The sequence below is a fragment of the Dicentrarchus labrax genome, unplaced genomic scaffold (assembly GCF_905237075.1).
Source record: "Dicentrarchus labrax unplaced genomic scaffold, dlabrax2021, whole genome shotgun sequence".
In the NCBI taxonomy this organism is placed as follows: domain Eukaryota; kingdom Metazoa; phylum Chordata; class Actinopteri; family Moronidae; genus Dicentrarchus; species Dicentrarchus labrax.
The window spans coordinates 22,895,423-22,915,729 of NW_026136723.1; the positions used below are offsets into that span (position 1 = coordinate 22,895,423).

General features: G+C 41.2%; 1 protein-coding gene across 2 annotated transcripts; it reads left to right on the plus strand.

Moving 5' to 3' along the window:
- The first annotated feature begins 6,090 nt into the window (after nucleotides 1-6,090).
- Nucleotides 6,091-19,832, plus strand: si:ch211-195b13.1 (STKc_SGK domain-containing protein). Of its 2 annotated transcripts, none has more exons than XM_051391103.1 (13): nucleotides 6,091-6,414; nucleotides 14,227-14,302; nucleotides 15,063-15,141; nucleotides 15,233-15,273; nucleotides 15,394-15,451; nucleotides 15,560-15,643; nucleotides 15,732-15,863; nucleotides 15,986-16,098; nucleotides 16,237-16,360; nucleotides 16,472-16,567; nucleotides 16,665-16,820; nucleotides 16,909-16,998; nucleotides 17,865-19,832. In XM_051391103.1, the coding sequence occupies exons 1-13, from the start codon at nucleotides 6,387-6,389 to the stop codon at nucleotides 18,030-18,032; spliced, it is 1,245 nt and encodes a 414-aa protein (XP_051247063.1). In that variant the 5' UTR covers nucleotides 6,091-6,386; the 3' UTR covers nucleotides 18,033-19,832. The 2 variants fall into 2 exon arrangements, with proteins under 2 accessions (XP_051247063.1, XP_051247062.1); XM_051391102.1 differs by lacking the exon at nucleotides 6,091-6,414 and adding an exon at nucleotides 13,414-13,657.
- Nucleotides 19,833-20,307: the final 475 nt, after the last annotated feature.

The following is a 20,307-nucleotide window of genomic DNA, read 5'->3' on the forward strand; positions in this document are numbered from 1 at the left end:
TTCATTACTGTTTTTTCTGATGTGTAAAAAAGAAAAAAGAGCAGGGGACTTCTGAGAATTACATGCAAGTGAGCGGGGGATGAGTGGGCTAAATTTATACGGTATACTTTCCATCCTGCTCTGTCCTTGGGGGTAGACTGGCCAGATGCCCTACTATAGTCCAAGCAAAGTGTTCTCATTACTGACAGAAATTAAGCTGTCACATTTTAATAGTGCAGCACCGTCGGCCTAAACTTTCCTTCCTCTCGTCCTTCGGCACATTGAGTGTTGCTTCACGTAGGGTCCAAAGTGGGTCAGTTTCTCTGCTCTAAGTCTGACTGTAAATGGTCTGCCCTCACCTTAGATGTACCTGGTTTTACTGACGACTACATCAAGGTGGTGTTCAATCTGAGACGTGATATTATTCTCGTTCTTTGTACTGTAGAGATAAACGGTTGACACGGAGCTGTTAAGCGATCGACTGCACTTATCTTTGTAGCGAGTGTCCCTCGAGTGGCTGCAAAGGATCTGTTTGTGTGTGAAGCAGCGCTGACGTGACGAGAAAACATAAAGCATCTCATGTCTGCTGGTAAATTACACTGTCTCCTTCCAGCCTGTGAAATTACCATCTGACATAGCTACAGCTCATTATTACAAGATTTCATTTCTTGTTTTCTTAACTTGTTTAAAGGGTTTCTGGTACATAAACAGCAGCCTGTTTGCAGTTTATATCCTTCTGTTTCCTTCACTTCATGTTACTGGGAGATTTTCACTCTGCTTATTGTAAACTTGGGTGGTCAAGCTCCTGATTTTGGGTCTTGGGGTCACGTTTTGTTTCAAAATCAATTGTCTGTGAGTTTGAGCTCCAGTTTCTCCTCTGTTGGATCAGACCACACGGGCCAGCCTTTACTCCCCACGTGCATCAATGAGCCTTGGCCGCCCATGACCCTGGTTCACCATTTTTCCTTCCTTTGAGCACATTTGATAGGTACTGACCACTGCAGACCGGGAACACCCCACAAGAGCTGCGGTTTTGGAGATGCTCTGACCCATCAGACCCTTGTCAAAGTCGCTCAAATCCTCACGCTGCCCATTTCTCCTGCTTCTAACACATCAACTTTGAGGACAAAATGTTCACTTGCTGCCTGATATAACCCACCCACTGACAGCTGTCATGATAACGAGATAATCAGTGATATTCACTTCACCTGTCGGTGTTCATAATGTTACGGCTGATCGCTGTACATCTGTGATTTAACTACTCTGATGTGTCTCAATCTCTTACGTGAAACAGTCCTATTTGTAAATTGAACGTCAGGACCTCTCTGTCCGTGCCAAGTGTGACTCAACATTTAACATTTAAGATCACACGGTTCTTAAGACGACTAAAGTAGCCCAGCATGTTTCTATTTATGTGGCAGCAGGTGATAAGCTCTTCCATGTCTAGAGAGCATCCCTTTAAATCCACCCTCACCTCGTGGATGACCCTCAAACGGACACTGGCATCAGGTTTCTTTATGGCATCCTGGAAACTGAACAAAATTCAGTTTCCCTACGTCTCTTCGAAGTCTCTTCATACTCTACAGAAAGACAGCTTTGGCATTAGATGAGATGGGAACCAGCCTCCTTGACTTTTACAATGAAAGAGCTGAGCTGACACACACACAACTGACAGATCTTCTCCAACATGACCTGCTGCTAATCAGGTTAAAGATAGCAACAGGTGAGCCGGCGCTGTTCTCAGAGTGACCTACTGTACAGACAGAGTGATCTCAATCCCTGGGCCTCCTCCTGGCCTCCTCGCTGCTCGGTTATTTGTCCGTCAAGTTCACTCACTTACCCTTCCTAAGTCCCTTTTGGATCCTCTGTCAACTTTCTATGCTGTGTGCTCATCTACAGTGGAAGATAATTAAAGGGTAATATTGACATTGACAGGAGTCACATTTTAGGCTAGCTAATGCTTACTAACACTAGCTAATCTACATCTATAGATGAGAGCAGCCCATCTGGGTACTTTGCCCTTGAGTCATGTCCCTCTAATTTGACCGACGGTAAATGCAAACTCTGAGGTCTTTACCAGTTTAATAGCATAAAATTATAACACTGTATTGCTTTTTAGCTATTATAAGCATAATCCTATATCCAGTCAGCAGACAATGATGTTACAGTGTTGTGGTTGTACATAAGAAATAAAGAAATAGAGGCTGATGAGTGTCCGGACATATACAACTATAATACGATTATTTTGACTCAAAACAATTGTTGAAACCGATTACATCGAACATTTTATGTAACACAAACTCAGTTTTGTAAGTTCAAAAAGATTCTTGCTTAAGCAGCTTTTACTAGTAATTAGTGACACTAACTTGGTTTTGTAAGTTAAAGAAACTTTCATAATTAAGTATGTTTTTTTTTGTTTTTTTTCCACTGAGAAATTTTACACATTGTTTCACTCAAAAAGGAGCGTGGTCGTTCTGAACAAACTTTGGATAACTTAAGATGACTATAAGCTTTATATATGTCTCTTTTTTTCATCATAGACACGCCTAGGACACAGTGTATCTTAGTACAGGAAAGGAGAAAGTTGACCGAGGCTTGCTCAACGGTTATTGAGCAAAAAAGGAAAGAAGGGTCATTGGGTTGAGTAATGCTGAAGCAGGAAAGCTGTGGACAAACACTGGTGCAGATCTGTCGGAGACAGCAAGACGGGATGAACGCATACAACTAATTCTGCTTTTGGGTGTTTTATGAAAACACATTGTGGGATCGGCTTCAGTTGCAAACACAAACGCTGCGTTCCTCTGACTGGAAATGTCTCACTTATATTTTATTTGTACTCCATATGAGGGTCAGAGTATTAAAGATATAACATGTTAATTTGTGGAGCTTTAGAGGTCCTGGTAGGAAGATACTTCTCATTCACACACACAATTACATTTGAGTAGAGCCAAGCTAGCTTATTAAAGTATATCTGATCCCCATTTCCAGTCCTTAAGCTAAGCTAAGCTAATGGCTCTCCTTCATATCTAACAAACAGATGTGAGATGGTATCAATCTTCTAGCATTACATTAACCAGTTCCTCACTCTTTCTCTTGAACAAACAACTGTAAAAAATTTGATTTAAGTATTTGTGTCTGATGGGAAAAAGTCGAGTAAACAAGTAACATAACAAACAATTGTTTCTCCCATTTCTGTCGTAACTTTACTCCTCGACAAGCTGACAAACAATCACATATCTGAATCAACACATCCGCCCTGTTTCTGCGTCACTCTATCTCACACCAAACTGCGTCTTACACTTTGCTACTCGCCCTAATTTCAAATTACATGCAAATCTCTGCAGCCAAAGTGGTTAGTCATGTATTATTCCTGTTTCAGTCTCATCATGAAACGCTCAGGCTGTATTTCTATTTAAAAAAACACCAACAACCCATCCCTGCAGTCTTTACTCAAGTTACATGATATCAATCTGTATTTATTTTCACTTTCCCTGTGAACTATGCCGTGCAGTGTTGTTCAAGGTGATGAGCAGGCTGAAAAAATATGTTTGTTGGCGAAGCTGCCTCATTTCAACACAGGGCTGCAGATATAGGATGACTCAGTGGATGCTTTAAAGAGGAGGCCCGGCTCACTTTTATAGCCAATTTGAATGAGTACATTTATAAACTCTCCTTGACCCCTTGAGGTTTTCTGAAATTTAAATAATGCTCATTAGGCGGAGGTGGGAGCAGTTTCTGTTTGCTGTGAAGCCAGAGTTCAGCAGCAGGGCAAGAATCTGTGCGTCAGAGGCTTTTGATTTAGATTCAATAAAGGCAGAATGAAAGTCTGGCATCGTAAATATGCATGTCGCCTCAGACAGAATACTCTGTAATTATGTAAAGACTCTTCTTTCATCAGCAATGCAAATACAATTTTGCACAATTATCATTATAAGAGAACTTTATGTTAGAATTTGGATAGAAAATTGAGGCCGATCACTGTGATTGAGGTATGTCCAAGTGAATTTGCATGTTTTGCAGGGTTGAACTAGCTCAGGCATTTGTTTGGGAGGAATGTAATTTCTTTATAGGCAAATTGCAATTCTAGTTGAAAGCCTTTCAGGTGTCTGACCATTAAAAATCGAACTTCAAAGTTGGGTTAATAGTGTTTTTACATCCCTGAAAACAAAGTCCCTTTAATGCATGCGCTTAATAATTCAATGTCCAAAGTGTGTGGCCATGCAAGGCCTATTGATGTTGATGAAAATTGTATTTAATGTAAATGTTTTTGCTGTATCAAGTATAAAAGCAAATATTTAGGGTTTAATGTCTCGAGTAGTTTCAGTCTTACAGCTGTCAAGTCAAAGTGAAATCACACGTCCTCGTTGTAGCGGTCTGACTTGAATCCACGACTCAATTTACACCTGGTTGGTGCCACGTGAAGCGTAAATGCAGCCTGCAGTGCGACCACATTCTTAAGAGAGAAATGCACCCAGCAAGTTGAAAGGTCGCCAACATCCTGTTAGCTCAAGAAAGCCCAACAAAAGCTGCAAGTAGCAGCAGTCTTTCCTCGGAAAAAAGTGCTTCAATAATAAATGACGCCTGATCAAGTTGTTGACCTGTGAAGTCATGTGTTTTCTGGCATTGTGTGTCATTACAGCATAACTAATTAGCATACTGAAATCTGATCGCAATGGGGGCAGAATCGAGATCACAAGAACCCTTATTAATGCCAGCAGTAAATACAGTCTTTGTATTGAATGTCATTATCCAGATACCAACTCTCAGGTTTACAGCTGTGGTGCAAACTGATATCAGCCTGAAAAGGGAAACCACAGCTTTCCTTCCTACAAAGGTCTTTATAGAAACGGGTGACGAATTAAAGCAGATATCTGAATAAACCTTGTGCGTGTGAGAATGATTGATTACCATCAATGAAACAGCAAATGATTCAGTGTCTTTTGGAAGGATTTTGTTCATCCCTCCAGTAGAGTATAAAGGTGCAGTGTGTAGCATTCAGGAGGATCTATTGGCAGAAATTGAATATAGTATTGTTATTATAAGTATGTTTTTATTAGTGTATACTCACCTGAATATAGGTATTGTTATGTTTTTGTTACCTTGTTAATCTAAAGATGTTGGTTGTTGCCTTCCAAGGAGTCCGCCATGTTAAATTGCCATGTTTCTACCATACAAACACTGGCTCTAGAGAGGGGAGGTTAACGGCCACCGTAGTTTCTCCTCCTCACTTGGGAGGGTGAAGCCACTAAATCCTAAACTCTGGACCTTTAAGGGACTTGTACAGTCTGTACTGAAGCTGTTCTGGTGGAGCAACATCTTACTATTACACTAAATCATAATTTCTCACCCTTCTGTATGTATACAGCCTTGTATATTACACTTTGTATAATGTGTCTGTAGCAGCGAAGCAGTAAATAGCAATAATTTTGAATTTATGTTTGATTTTGTTGAGGTTGTCGGTGTTGAGGCTGTAAATTTTCAGCTTGTAAACTTGGGTAATAGATTTATCACATCCTCTCATCTGCGTAAACTAAATACAGTATGACTGTAGTGCTCTTGTCCAGCCTCCAAAGCCAAATCATAATTCAACTCCTGACTGTGTGAAAAACTGGCCTAACTCATCAATGATGCTGCTGTTGCTCCTGTACGTCAACCCCCGCAGACCTCGCTCTTCATCATGCAGCACCCACTTGTATCTGATGGCCTACAGCCCGAGGCAGATAGCTAACAAAGCAATCAGGGCTGTCAGTGTGACTAACTGGATAATTTTACCCCCTAAACTCCTCAGAGACAGTAAATGAAGGAGGTAGAGGAGCCTGATGAGCAACCAACACATCACTTGTGTAGTCGTGGCCAATTAAACCCAGTTTTAAAGACCTCTCTGTGGGTTCTCTGTATTCCTCAGGTGGTTCCCGTGTCATGGAAACTGGTTTCCCCTCCAGCGGGACTCCCACACTCACGGGAGCCGTAACCAGACACCTGCTTTTGTTTTGTTCGATGCTCTCCAGGTAGATAAAAGAACAGATGACGGTGGAGGTGGAGGGGAGGTGAGGGCAGGGGTGGGGGTGGGGGGTGGGTGGTTGTAAAGAGGAGGAGAAGCAGGTGCGTCACAGATCTTTGGTTTCAGCTATTTGGTCTCAGTGCAGGCGAGGCGATAAGAGGAAGAAACAGCAGAGGAAAGAGGGAAGTGCAGCGGGGAAAGTTATTTGCCTGTGAATCGAACACTTTTTCAGACCAGAGCTGCAGTGAGAGCCACTGAAAGAGAAGACGGAGAAGGAGAGGGAGGCATATTTACAGGACATCTTTTTTTCATGCAGTCAATCACCTGGACGCTCTGCAGCAGACAGACACTCACTCACCAGAGACCCAGTGCTCGATAGCAAATATAATCAAACACTTAGGAGGACATGAAGACCGGCAAGAAATCCTTCATAGGTAGGTGGCTCTTTTAATTCAGTGTCTGTGCTATAAGATTGTCTGGGGGGGGGTATTGTGCAGCCTCTCAGCACTACAGCAGAGGAGGATGCACCTTGAGACGTGCAACTTTCCCTCTTCTAACGTTCTTGTCTACATAAAACAGCTCAATCATCTCAATACTGTCCCTTTTTGTTTTCCTATTCAATCATGTGACAAATACATGTTTATTAACTATTCAATCCCCATCCACCCTCCTGCGTTCCCTCTACTTGCTGTTTGACGTCATTGGCATTACTTCGATTGCCTTTTTGGCTACACAAACAACCGGATGCCAAATTTAAAAGCATAATTTGGCTCTCCTCTGTCTGTTCTCGGATTGTCTGGTTAATTTTGTAATGTCAAAACGCAAGAGCCTCTCACCTCCTCTCTGCAGCTCCCCTGGCTTTTAATCTCATTTGTCACATGAGAGGATGAAAGCTACTGCCCGGCCTTGACACTGTAACCAGGACAGAGAGGATTGGATGATTTTGGTTGGTTCAGAGATAGTCAAAAAAACCCAAAACTGTTTTGTTCCCACGGATACAGATAGAAAGGCAAGAATTAAAAATTAAAAAGCAATTTTTTTCCTTTTGTAGTAGCTCCTAAACCTTAAAACAAAAACATAAATTGGGAAATACACTTATTTGCTTTGTTGCAGAGAGTTAGACTATAATGTTTGTATGGTGAATATGAAAGTAGAAAAACAAGTTGTGGTCGTGAAGTCTAACAACTAAGACTGCAGGAAGTCACTGCTCCCCCCTAAGAAATAGTTTCTGTAAAAACCACAACTTTTTATTTTTAATACGTGTTAAACAAACACGATATGTGGTGATAATGAGTCATCTCTAGTGGTGCTGGTAGGCCGACTGTGTCACTTTAAGACAGAGCCAGACTATCTGTTTCCTCCCAGTTCCATTTTTAATGCTAAGCTAAGCTAAGCTTCGAATTCACTGTGCATGACATGGGAGTGCTATCATCTAACTCTCAGTCAGCAACGTCTCCTTTGTATTTTATTGTTTGTACTTCTGGATGTTAGCCATGATCAGATGAACATATTTGGCCATAAACTTAACTTCACTCACTGTGGTCTGGAAATGCTCAGTCGGTATATGTTTGGATTAGGGGGCCTCATGATTTTGCGCGGACCAAAATTACACTTAGGAGGTGATTGGATCAGACGTTAACCCACTGACAGATCACTGAAAACTGCTCTTCCTTACCCGTGGTTCATACCGCCCATGACTGCATGGCGTTTGTGCGTCTTGGTTTTTATTTCAGCGCCCATGTTAACAGTTAGAGCGGTCACACTGGCCTGTGTGCGTCGGGGCATCTCCCAGCAGAAAGAGGACAGTGAAAAGGATCCGTTGGTATTCATATCCATATATTTTAGTACAGTTTAAAGGTCCTTTTCAAAGTAAAAGCATTGTATTAATCTTTTACTTAACACAACTTTAATTGTGAAAGAATTTGTGAACCAGTTGAAGGGCAGTGTTTTTCCACTGCTCTCTTTTTCTCTCTCTCTAGGGAAAACAAAAATACACATGACTGCTTTCTGGTTTTATTGTTGGTGTGACGCCTATAATGTAAATTAAGGTCCAGATTGTGATGTAAATTCGACAGAAACCTGGAGAACTGAAACTTCACCTCAAGGTGAAAACCCCCTTTAAAGAGAACCAGGCCAAGTGGAGAAGGATTACTGTACATTTCCAAATAACTATCATCATTTATATTATAAATTCACAATTGGACAAGAGTCTCATTGTCGTCATCATATAAATCACGTCATTAATTGGTTTTGTTTCCATCCGCCACACTCAATTGATTCTCAGTGGATATTTTCTGGATGAATATCTCGTAGCGATAACTGACCTCACGAGGTTTACGCTGGATTAACGATGCCATCAACACTCAGCCAGACCACAAACTGGATCACATGAATAACTTGGTGGTGGCTGTGCAAGTGTGTCCGCTTTATTTGGGCTAGTCTGGGCGCTTTTTTCCCTTCCCACGTGTCATATTTCATATCATCAGAATGCAGGCCACGAAACAGAGAAACAGGAACTGCATTCAATAACGGAAGTCACCACTGTCCACTGATTCATGCTGTTTGGCTTACATGTGAGGTGCGGTTAGTGAATGACTGGCGTTCTGAATGAAAATGGCTTTTTTTTTTTATCTTCTTCCTCTTGACTGAACTGTTATAGTGTCAGTATCGCACAGGAAGCCTGCTGTATAGAGTCACATACAGCACCGGAGTAACAGCAGAAATATGGTGTTAGACTGGAGGTAATACCAGAGCACTTCAGTCCAAAGCTCCTCTTACCATCACGATAGTAATTATAGCACTAATAGCAGTCACATTAATATAATTAATAGAGGCTTTGCAGTTCAAAATAGGCAGGATCATCCCTCTAGCTTGGCAGCAAATTAAAGTAATGCATCATTTGTAATAATTTGGCAGCAGTGTGTGTCTGAGTCATCACATAAGAGAGCAAAGATTTCTGATGAAGCAGGCGCATGAGCAGCCATCTAATCCCCGTGGAGGATGAGCAAAATAATTTAAAAAAACAACACACATCTCATCTCCTGCCTGGGAATTCAGGAGGGAAACAAAGACGGTTGTAATTCTAACTGTTTTCATGAGCCAGAAACCTGCTCCCACTCGCTGGGGCCTGAGGCTGCACTGCGACGCTGTGGGACCGGACCACCACCTCCGGTCTGCATCTCTGTGGTTCTCTGTGTGAGCAATGATGCAGGCGGCGAGCTCAGACAACAAAAAGAGGAACTGGAGAGAAAAGATATGATTTTTTTGAGATCTGTGAGATCAGAGGCTGATGAAGTTGAACTGTGTGGGTGTGAAACTCATAAGGCCGGCGAGAGCTGGTCAACAAGACCCACATTGTAATTAGAGATCCTCCATGTTCATTAGCCAACAGCCTTTCTTGCCAGCCCTACATTTGGCCACTGAGGACCTGTGTGACTCATTCATCCACCTTCTGCTGCCTCCCACCCACTACGCTGGTGGCAAGCAGCAGGGCAGGTAGAAGTCTAGTTTCGAGTCGAGTTAATCGTCCAATTTTCTGACATAGAAACACCCGGCAATTTGTGAAACACCCAGAATGTCATTTAATAAGACTTTTTTAACTTTTGGGTGAGAAAATATTCCATCCACTGCACAATAATACAGATTATTAACCTTTAATCCTAAAATGCTTCTCAAACAAAGTTCTTATCTCTTTGCTCAATTTACACATTACACAACTAAGTACATTTACTCAAGTACAATACTGTAGTATTTCTATTTTACGCCACTTTATACTTCCACTACATTTATTTGATACTTACATTATGAACAAAACAAAACATATGATATAATGCACTTTAGTATACAAATAAAGTCTAAAATTGGCTCCACCTTGACAACAATAAGATGCTCCTACATGTATTCTTTAGTGATAAAAACAGAATAATATAATATTATATAATAATATAAAACTTTAACAGGAGCCCTTAGTACTTTATGTCTGTTGTGTTGATAATAGTTCTGTACTTTTACTTAAGTAACATTTTGTACTCCGGACTTTTACTTTTATTTAAGTATAGTAGTGCCACCAAATGTACACTGATACTGTTACAATAAGTATAATAATAATACAATAAGTGAAAATGAAAGTAAGAACAGTGTGACAGTGTGGAAGGGGTCGTTTGTAGTGTCGAACCTACAGAGAAATCATCTACTCTCTGCTTTACAGAGCTCATTGTTTGTCTGTCCGACCCACAACTTTACTGTTCTGGTTCACTCTCAAAGCTCTCAGAGCATTTCTTCACCCGCCGCAGATAAAACGCTCTAAAAACCCACAGTACACTACCCGCTCAGCGACAGACAGACACATTCATCAAGTATTTGGTGAACATAGTGGAGATTCTAGCAGCTAAAGAGCCAAATATTCCCCCTCAGGAGTGGGTGGAGACCAAAAATAGAGCTAAAAGAGAGTTAGTATCGGACTTCCATTCATCAGGAGGCCAGAAACATGACTCCAAAGGAATTATAATGTTGCTGCGTAACAGCTGGAAACTATGTTAACATATTAACTTAAAAATGTTATTATATTTGTTCACTTGCCTTAAGTTATTGCAGGTTTAAGGGTTCTAGAAATACTTTAAGAACAACCTTTAGGGTTTTTCAAATATGGTCTGGTATTAGTTTTTCAGAAAACTCCTCTCAAATGTAACACCAGAGGCACAAACTGGGGTTAATTGTCAAATGCTATTCACACGCCAACCTGCAGCCCCAGAAAAGAGCCTGTAGTCATGTGGCACCCTGCTGAGGCTGGGGAGTTATGATCGGTGGCACCCTGCAAGAGCTGAAAGGGGCTTTCAGTAGATGTGGCGGCAGGTGACTCACATGACTACTTGTCATGGAAGGGCTGCCTGTCTGCACAGCGTCAATCACACGACTGGACCAGAGCGATAGAAAAGCAGGGCAGCGCTTGTGAAGTTGCTAAATAAAACCCCTGATTAATCTGTTACGAGAAAAGACATTTACAGAGAGACACAGAGAGAGAGAGAGAAACTGAGAGCGATACCATCTCTGATGCATGTTTTAGCTCATTTGTGGTGATGTGAAACCGTCTACAGAACAGATAGTTGATATCTTTCAGAACAGGAAAGACTCTAATCGGACTGACGTGTTAGTGTGAGATTCCTTTCACACTTCATCATCATTGTGTCGTTTTTCTTACGCAGAGAAAGATCGCTTAGAGAAAAAAGGGGAAATGCTCCTTCAACCAGCTGTTGTTTGGCTCTACAGCACCTGACTTTCTGTTCCATCACAACAGAAAATGCAAATCAAACACCGTTCGAGGGAACTGCCCCGAGTTATCCTTCTACAAGTTACCAGAGATGATAACACGATACACTTGAATAATTCAGAGACATGAGGTGAAGAAAAAAAAAAGCCCTGCACAAAGCCTCAGAGAGGTGTCGCTGTCATGAAATCGGATCTGTGTGTGTATCTGTGTGTAAACAGAGCTGAAGTTGAGCTGTGAGTGTTTGCTTAGGTACATTTCCAGAGTACGACATGATACCCTGCCGGCTGGCTCCACACCAGTTTTCTGTTTGGGCCTTACACCGCAGATAAGGCACTTAACTTCCTCTTTCGACATTACAAGCACTACCGGTCCTGTGATGGCTCACTTCCATTAAAAATAATACATGACTGTCACATGTTGAACTGGGGGGGACAAAACCCAGGAGTTTCCCTCCGCTGGCAGAGCTAGCTTGAAGTAGATGTTTTTGAGAACATTTGGTGGAACGTTTGCTGGTTTTCAGCTTCTCTGATGGTGATGGTTTGATGGTTTTCTTTGTCTTATTTGACAATAAACTGAATATCTTTGGGTTTTAGACTGCTGGCTGGACAAAACATGACTTGTTTCCTATTGTCAAATGTCAGAAAATAGACAAAATGGCACAATAATCTGCAGATTATGATAAATTAATAGTTGCAGTCCTACAAGATGCAATACAACAGTGTGAAAATACTGCTTTTAAATTATTATTCAAGTAAAAGCATGTATCATTTGCAAAATGCTACAAAGTAAAATTACTCATAATACAGAAAACAACATCTGTGAGTGTATAATATTATATTATTGGTTATTACTGATGGTTGAGGCTTATTTGACTGTTTTATACACTGTTGGAGAGTTAAATCCATAACAATTAAGGGCTACAACTAAAGATTATTCTCATTATCAAATGAAATAGTGAAATATTGCTGATAGTTATCAGAATATTTTGTTGTTGTTTGACCGAAAACTCCAAAGATATTCAGTTAAAACACAAGAAAAGCCGCAAATCCTCACATTTCAGAAGCTGGAAACAGTTTATTTTGTATAATCTACATATATGATTAAATAATTGTAGTGGGGTAAAAAGTACAATATTTCCCTTTAATTAAGTAGCACAAAAAGTACCTCACAGTTATACTCAGTATATACAGTACTTTCCACGACTGTAACAGAAAGCCGCAGTTACAAGAGAAATGTTTGTGTCCTTTGTGGGATTAAACACTAATAGATCATCATCCCAAAGCTATAATTCCTCTGTGAGGGATCAAACGTCACTTCAACAGACACCAAATAACCTCATCTTAAAAATCACTAACACACACTCTCACTTTTTGCTGTGCAGCTCACTCTCCTCAGGCAGTAAAGCTATCTGCATTATGGCACAGTTACGTAACATACAGGGTTAGTGGACCACATCTGCGACAGCTGGACTGATCACCGCTTCGGCTTAGACTACAGCACGACGTCATGTGTCAATTCTCTGAACTTTATATAATTCAGCCGTGCAGAGTCATCTTTATAACCTTGGCCTCATCAGCTTTGGAAAATCCACTAATTATCCAGAATGCAGAGCACATGGAGATTCCTGGAAACTGCATTGATTTAAATAAGCAGAATTATTTTAGTTGTGTCTTTCAATCATGCATTATATAGTATTTTGTGTGGATCACCAGGGTTCAGAAGCTGCAGCAATCCTGACACACATTACATCGACATGCTTTCAAAATAAAACGACTGCAGCTGAATGAGGAGTCGGATCCAGCTCCTTTTTTCGGGGGTCCTGCAGCATCAGCTCTGTTTGAGTGATTGCAGTCTCTTTAAATCCTTGGGAGCTTTCCATTTAGAGAAAACGATGAAGAGGAGTGAGGAGGAGGTGGGTGGAGGGGTGATCTTTCCCACCCTCCTCCTCCTCTGCGGTGAGCTCTCTCTCGTCATCCCCCCCTCCCTCCTCCACCACCTCCTCCTCCCTCCTACAGGCAGAATATGGCTGCAGCGGAATCCCGTGACGTCAGGCCCCCCAGTGGTTGCCGTGGTTACGCTGGTGACGCGATTAGGGGCGTGTCCTTCCCCCCCCCCCCCACCCGAAGCGAACCACGTGGGTTCCGTATATATATGAGCTGGCTGGCTGTCGCGGTGAGAGCAGCGGCTGTTTGAGAGCGGAGCGGACGCGTCTTCATAAGCGGACACTGAGTGAAAGATACCCAGAGTGCTTTAGAGGAGCAGAGAGGAAACTATTGTTGTTGTTGTTTGTTTGCTTTTTCCAACCACCGTGTTTACATTGGATATTTATCTCGGGCTCAACATGGCTGTGACTGAGGCTGGATGTGATCTTACTTACTGCAAAATGAGGGGAATAGTCACGGTTCTCACCGGTGAGCTTTAAAGACAATTATCACAATGCATATTCTTTACTATGTAATGATTATTGATCCAAACTAAACCTGTTATATATATTGTGTGTGTGTGTGTGTGTGTTGATTAGTAAGCGATGCTGCAGTCAAGAGATTAATTGAGCCTAATTGCAAAGTGCTTTTCTTGTTGTATTTTATTATTATAGAAATAAATATAAAATAAAATAAGAATATTGGATTTGAGTCTTGCAGCCCCCCCAAAAAAGGGTCATAACTGCTTATTTGCGTTGTGGTGAGAATCTAGGATGGAAAATGCTTTGTTGGCCACCACTGTCGGTATCTGAATGAGTGACCCAAGTGGTTGCATAACCTATAAGCCCGCAGCATTAGAGGTCTATGCCCAACACGCAAATATACCCTATAACAGGATATGAGGAACTCAAAAAACACCGGATTACAGCTCTAACACAGATATTTCCTCCTCTAATGAAACACGCATTTTGTTTGTTTGTGGTGAGTGATATGTGTGTGTGTGTGTGTGATGCTCTCCCTCTCAAAGACATGTTTCCTCTCTCTTTCTCCATCTGCAGCTTTCATCAAGGAGAGAAAAATGGGGCTGAATGACTTCATCCAGAAGCTGGTGTCTACACCGCATATCTGCCAACAGTGAGTATTTCCATTAAAAAGATATTTCACTGTAATGGGGGGATGAAGGTTAGATGTGGATGGAAAATTGGCCCTACAAAGAGCATCTCTGGGCATCGGTTACTTCCTGGCTCTTGTATTTATTTCTGATCGTTAGCCCATTCATGACCAACGTCCAATCCAATCAGCCACCTGAGTTTGGCAGGACATCCTGTTAACAGTATAATCTGGGTCCAAGAAGCCAGGGCAAGAATAGTCCTTTCATGACGAGCCGGTTAACAACCTCTCCACTGCCTAATCACCTTCCCAGCAAATCCCCTCTGTCCCCTAGACGAGGATAAACCGGTAATTCAGTTATTACATGATACATGGCTCGTGCCACCACAGCGTCCTGAACTCCCAGGGTCAGCCCTCCAGGTCGGGGTCTGGTGCTGTGGAAAAATACCTGTGCGCTCCATCTGTCCCCCTCCAGATACTCCGTGAGGGGTCTGAGCTGGACCGCTGAGTCCAGCCGAGCCACCTGAACCCTTCCTGTCGTGGGTCAGCGGCTAAGCTTTTTCTCAGACGCGTTAGGCTTGTTAGACGCCGATGAGCCTGTCCTAAACTTGACCTGTCTGGATGTTTCACACGGTCATTCATGCCCGAGCAGGGCAGCGTTTTATTCAGCTTTTCAGTCTCACCAGATCCTGTGAATTCACAGAATAAACCATATTGTGAAACAGATAATAACTGATAACAAAATCCATCTCACAACCAGTTCTTTGTTTGTTTGTTTTTCCAGTGTTGAAGTGAACAACTTCCTGAAGATTGATGAGAATCAAAACGAGGAGGTTGAAGATGATGAACTTCCTGAAAGTCTGGTAAGCACCGACTATTTACTGACTGTATGACTCATTTTCTTTCCAAAACAAGGCAATGTATTCATACATGTCCCCATGTCGTATCTTTCAGATGTACCTAAATTCACGCAGTTCCCTGGCTGAGGAAACTCAGTAAGTAGCCTCATAAAAAACTCTTTATTTTTAATGTACGTAGCAACACTTTTTTAAAACACATACACCTTAATATGTGTCAATAAAGATCCTAATCATCTCTTTGTTCCTCTACATTAGGATCAAACCCTGTGATTTTGACTACCTCAAAATCATCGGCAAAGGCAGCTTTGGAAAGGTGAGTCTGTCTAACTTCTCTTTTATGTAACTACCGTCTCTTATCTGCTCACATCCATCACCGCCGCCGCCATCGCCATCACTGATGCAAATATTTGCTCCATTACAGGTTCTGCTGGCTCGGCACAAGGAGTCCACCAAATATTACGCCGTCAAAGTGCTACAGAAGAAAATCATCATGAAGAAGAAAGAAGTAAGCCCTTTTAGATATGTTTTCATCCCACTCACTCCATATTCCTTCTGCTATATAATGTCATTAACTTCTATATATTCCTCTACAGCAAAAGCATATCATGGCTGAGCGCAGTGTGCTGATGAAGAACATCAAGCATCCCTTCCTGGTGGGGCTGCACTACTCCTTCCAGACTACTGACAAGCTGTACTTTGTACTCGACTACGTCAACGGTGGAGAGGTGAGTTCAAATCTCACAACGCCCAAAAAATTAAAGCAAGAGCTTCAAACTAGAATCAGAATAACATAAAAAAAATAAGTTTCAAGCTGATGTTGACAGATGTTTGTCTGTTTTCTCTCCAGCTGTTCTACCATCTTCAGAGAGAGAGGATCTTCCTGGAGCCCAGAGCCAGGTTCTATGCTGCTGAAATTGCAAGTGCTCTTGGCTACCTCCACTCCCTCCACATTGTCTACAGGTAAAGAGCGATCCTCCACCGCCCCCTAGTGGACATACATTAACATGACACTGAATTGAACTGAAGGCATGACTGCGTGAGAGTAACTTTGAAGCTTTTGAGTCATTTTTGTAAACTCTTTCTTCCTCTTCTTCACAGGGACCTGAAGCCTGAGAACATCCTGTTAGACTCGCAGGGACACATTGTCCTCACAGACTTCGGCCTCTGCAAAGAAGGTGTTGAGGCCAATGGTACAACAACAACCTTCTGTGGGACGCCTGAGGTACAAAAAAACCTAATCTCCAGCCTTTCATACATCAACACAGAAACTCCACCAAGGACAAATTATAACTGTCGGACATGGGTTGACTCTTTCTTGTTGCTTTCTCCGCAGTATTTGGCCCCTGAGGTTCTCCAGAAGCAGGCGTACGACCGCACAGTGGACTGGTGGTGTCTGGGATCAGTGCTCTACGAGATGCTCTATGGACTCGTAAGTGAAATCTATGACTTTATACCTCTTTAGTGCAACTCTACTGCTCGTTTGTGCGTTAAAAGAAACTTAATTTGTTGTTGTGTTTGCTTTACAGCCCCCGTTCTACAGTCGCAACACAGCCGAGATGTACAACAACATCCTGCACAAGTCTCCTGTCCTCAAGCCCAACGTGTCAAACTCGGGCAGGGAACTGCTGGAGGGGCTCCTGCAGAAGGACCGGACCAAGAGGCTGGGAGTGAAGGATGACTTTGTAAGTGTTGTAACACAAACAACTGCAGGAGATCTGTGAAGCTTGATTGCCATCAGTCTGCTGATCTAGTATTTCTTTTTCCCTCCAGCTTGAACTCAAGTACCACTCCTTCTTCTCTCCAATCAACTGGGAGGATCTGATGGCCAAGAAGATCACACCTCCATTCATCCCCTCAGTGGTAAGTTCAAACTAGGGCTGTAAATTCTGATTTATTTTCTCATCAATTAATACATTTAGTCTATAAAATGCCAGAAAATATTGGAAAATGGCATCATTTTTTTAGAGCCAACTCGTCCTTTCTGGCGTGCCTGCTTTTAAAGGCCTAAAATATTCAAGCCACACCACTCCAGAAATTTCATCAATCATTACCAATGTTAGGGTACACAACTAATAAAAAGTATTAAGTAAGTACGTTTTTTAGTTAGTTAGTTTATTATTTTCCCTTCGTAAATAATATTCCATCAACTTAGTTTCACTCCATATTTTCCCCTGATCCTCCACACACCTCCTGCAGTGGCTCTATGCCGCAACAGGGGGCACTGCTCCACAGTTTGAGAACCACTGGTCAAAGTCAGCTGTTAAAAACAATCTAAAATCCTTTACTGTAGGGCTGCAAGTGACAATTACCTTGATTAGCACTTCATATAGAAATTCGTCGATTAATTGTTAGGTCCATAAACTGTCAGCTAATAGTGAAAAATGATCATCACATTTTAAAAACCCAAAGATATTCAATTTAGTATCACACGAGACTTAGAAATCCATAAAATATCCAAATTTAGAAGCTAGAAAAAGTTAATTATTGCCATTTATGCTTAAAAATGTTTTGTCTTGTTGATGAGTAATTGTCTAACTACTTAATCACAATCATATAAACACTGAACTGAGTAAATCTTCACATTTAAGAAGCTGGAACCAGCAAATGTTTGGCGTTTTTACAATCAAACAGTCGATATATTACCAAATTACAGCGTCATGATTCATTAATATAAACATCTATTTAGTTACATGTCTAATTCCTGTCCGTCCTGCTTGGTTTCACAGAGCGGACCCACAGACCTCCGACACTTCGACCCAGAGTTCACCCACCTGCCCGTGTCCTCCTCTCTGTGCACCGAGACCCTGACTGCTGTGACCAGCAGCGTCAAGGAAGCAGCCGGAGCCTTTCCAGGTTTCTCCTACGGACCGCCAGCAGACCACCACTTCATGTGAACGCCAACATCTCTGCACTCCTGTCCGGGTGGTGGGGGGGAGGATAAAAGCTCTGGATTGAGATTTTAACCCCCGAGGGGGGACGTTACACAGCCTGATAAGTTAGCCGGATCTAACTGACAAAATGGGAGGAGCGAGGAGGATCTTGTGCATGAAAAGTGTACAGATGAGGGAGGGGGAGGACTCTCTATTACAACACCACCGGCCCTACTCTTCTGCCTCAAGCACCCAAAATTAAAATATATACGTGTGCCAAGTATGGATGCACTGTGGGGTTGTTAACACACGTCTGATGGCTCTGGACCTCCCAGCTACTGGCGAAGCGACGTGAAGAAAGAAGTGCCTGAGGTTCGAAAAGGCAGTTTGGACGGCAGCAACAGTGTTATCAAAAACCATTTTACTTGTTTTTTTGTTGTTGACCTGGGACGCTGGCTGTTAAGGGTTGATGCCTTCATTATGTGTCTACATATGTTAAAACTGTTTTTGTCCACAATGTGTTGTTACCGTCGTGTAAATGCTCGATTGAACTCGAAGAAGGGTCAGGGAAAAAGTGATTCGTTCTGCTTTTAAGCATCAGCAAAACTGTGGATTAGACGGCTGCATATCTTTCCACTTTTTATTTTCATATCTCTAGTTCGGACAAAGAAGTAACTGCATTTCAATACTGTACACTAATAGTGACACGTGGACCAAACTGTTAACTATGGTACGCTTTAAAACAAACACCGGTTTGTCCTCATAAAACTGAAGATCAAACTTTTACTGTACTGTGTAGAAGAGAAGAGTTACATATATTTTATTGCAAAAACCAAAAGGTTTTCCATATTTTAAAAACCACAAACATTCTGTTTTTACTTTTAAGAAAGCATATATTATAAATGAGTTATACATGTATATTAATATATATAAATTATATTTCCTGTGAGGCAATATATATTTTATTTTGGGTTTTTTTTTTTCATTTACAACCAGTGACTGTGTTAATCTATATCTGCTGTTGGCAAACTTAATGGAAGACTGCTCTTATTGATCAGGAGAGTTCAACCAGCAATAACAGGCCCACATAAATGATAGCACATACTGTAATATCAGTCGTCTTTCAAAATTTAAGTGATTGCTGTTTTTTTGCAACACTCCAGACAAACTTCACAATCTGTGATTACAAATGTTTTTTTTTTGTATTTATGCATCATGTAGAGAAGAACTGTGAATGTCTTGTGCCTGTCCAAGGCGGCCTGATCCATATATACTGTATGTACATATCTCTTCTCCCTACAAACCTCTTTGTCCCTTTTTTCTAGAAGATAACGTTTATGAGAAAGTGCTTCATTCATTGTGGAGAAGAACCACTAGGTGGAGCAGGCGCTGGCTGTTTAACCACACTGGCCTACTGAATAATACGGTTCTGGAAAGTGCAATAAAATCCTGTTAACTCAGAAAGAATTATTATCATTTAATCTCTTTTAGCAGAAAGTGTAAGTTGTAATTTATGATCTGATATGCATTAAGTTATTAAGAGAGGATCTGATGACTTTGTTTTGCCCCATTCAGTTTTTATATTTTAGGCGTTTTGCATCTTCATGCCTGCTGAAAAGAAAGGAAAAAATAAAATAAGGCAACACACAGTTCTAGATAATTTTCTTCCATATTTGGAAGCGTTACTTTTTTTCTGTTTTGTATTTTTTATGTATATTTATTTTCATGCCACTGCTACTGTATAAAGAAGTTAATTTACATGATCAACTGAGATACTGAACTGTAATCTGTGTCAGAAATGGCGAATAAATTCCCTAAATTAAAGGCACGTGTGCTGTTTTTATTTGTAATGCAACTGGTTATACTTTTATAATTACCTACAGTACTACACTACATAATTTAACCTACCTTATTTAATCTGCTGAAAACTTAATTAACTCAATTAATTGCTATAAAATGACAGAATATAGTGGGAACAAGCCACTCAGCTATTACTAAAGCCCAAGATTGAATCTTCATAAGACTTATTTTGTATAATTTAACAATCCAAAACCCAAGATAGTCAGTTTATTATCACACAAGACAAAGAAAAGCAGCAAATCATCGCAACTGACAAGAACAAGATAATTATTTAACAATCAGAACAGTTTATTTGCTGATTAGTTTCCTCACCAACTCATTGTTTTGACTCTAATTGTATTTTTAGGAGTTAATTGACTATTTAGGATGAACCTTCTTCCTAATAATCAACTATATTATCTTTTTAAACCTTTTTTACGCCTGTACATTTTATAGTGTT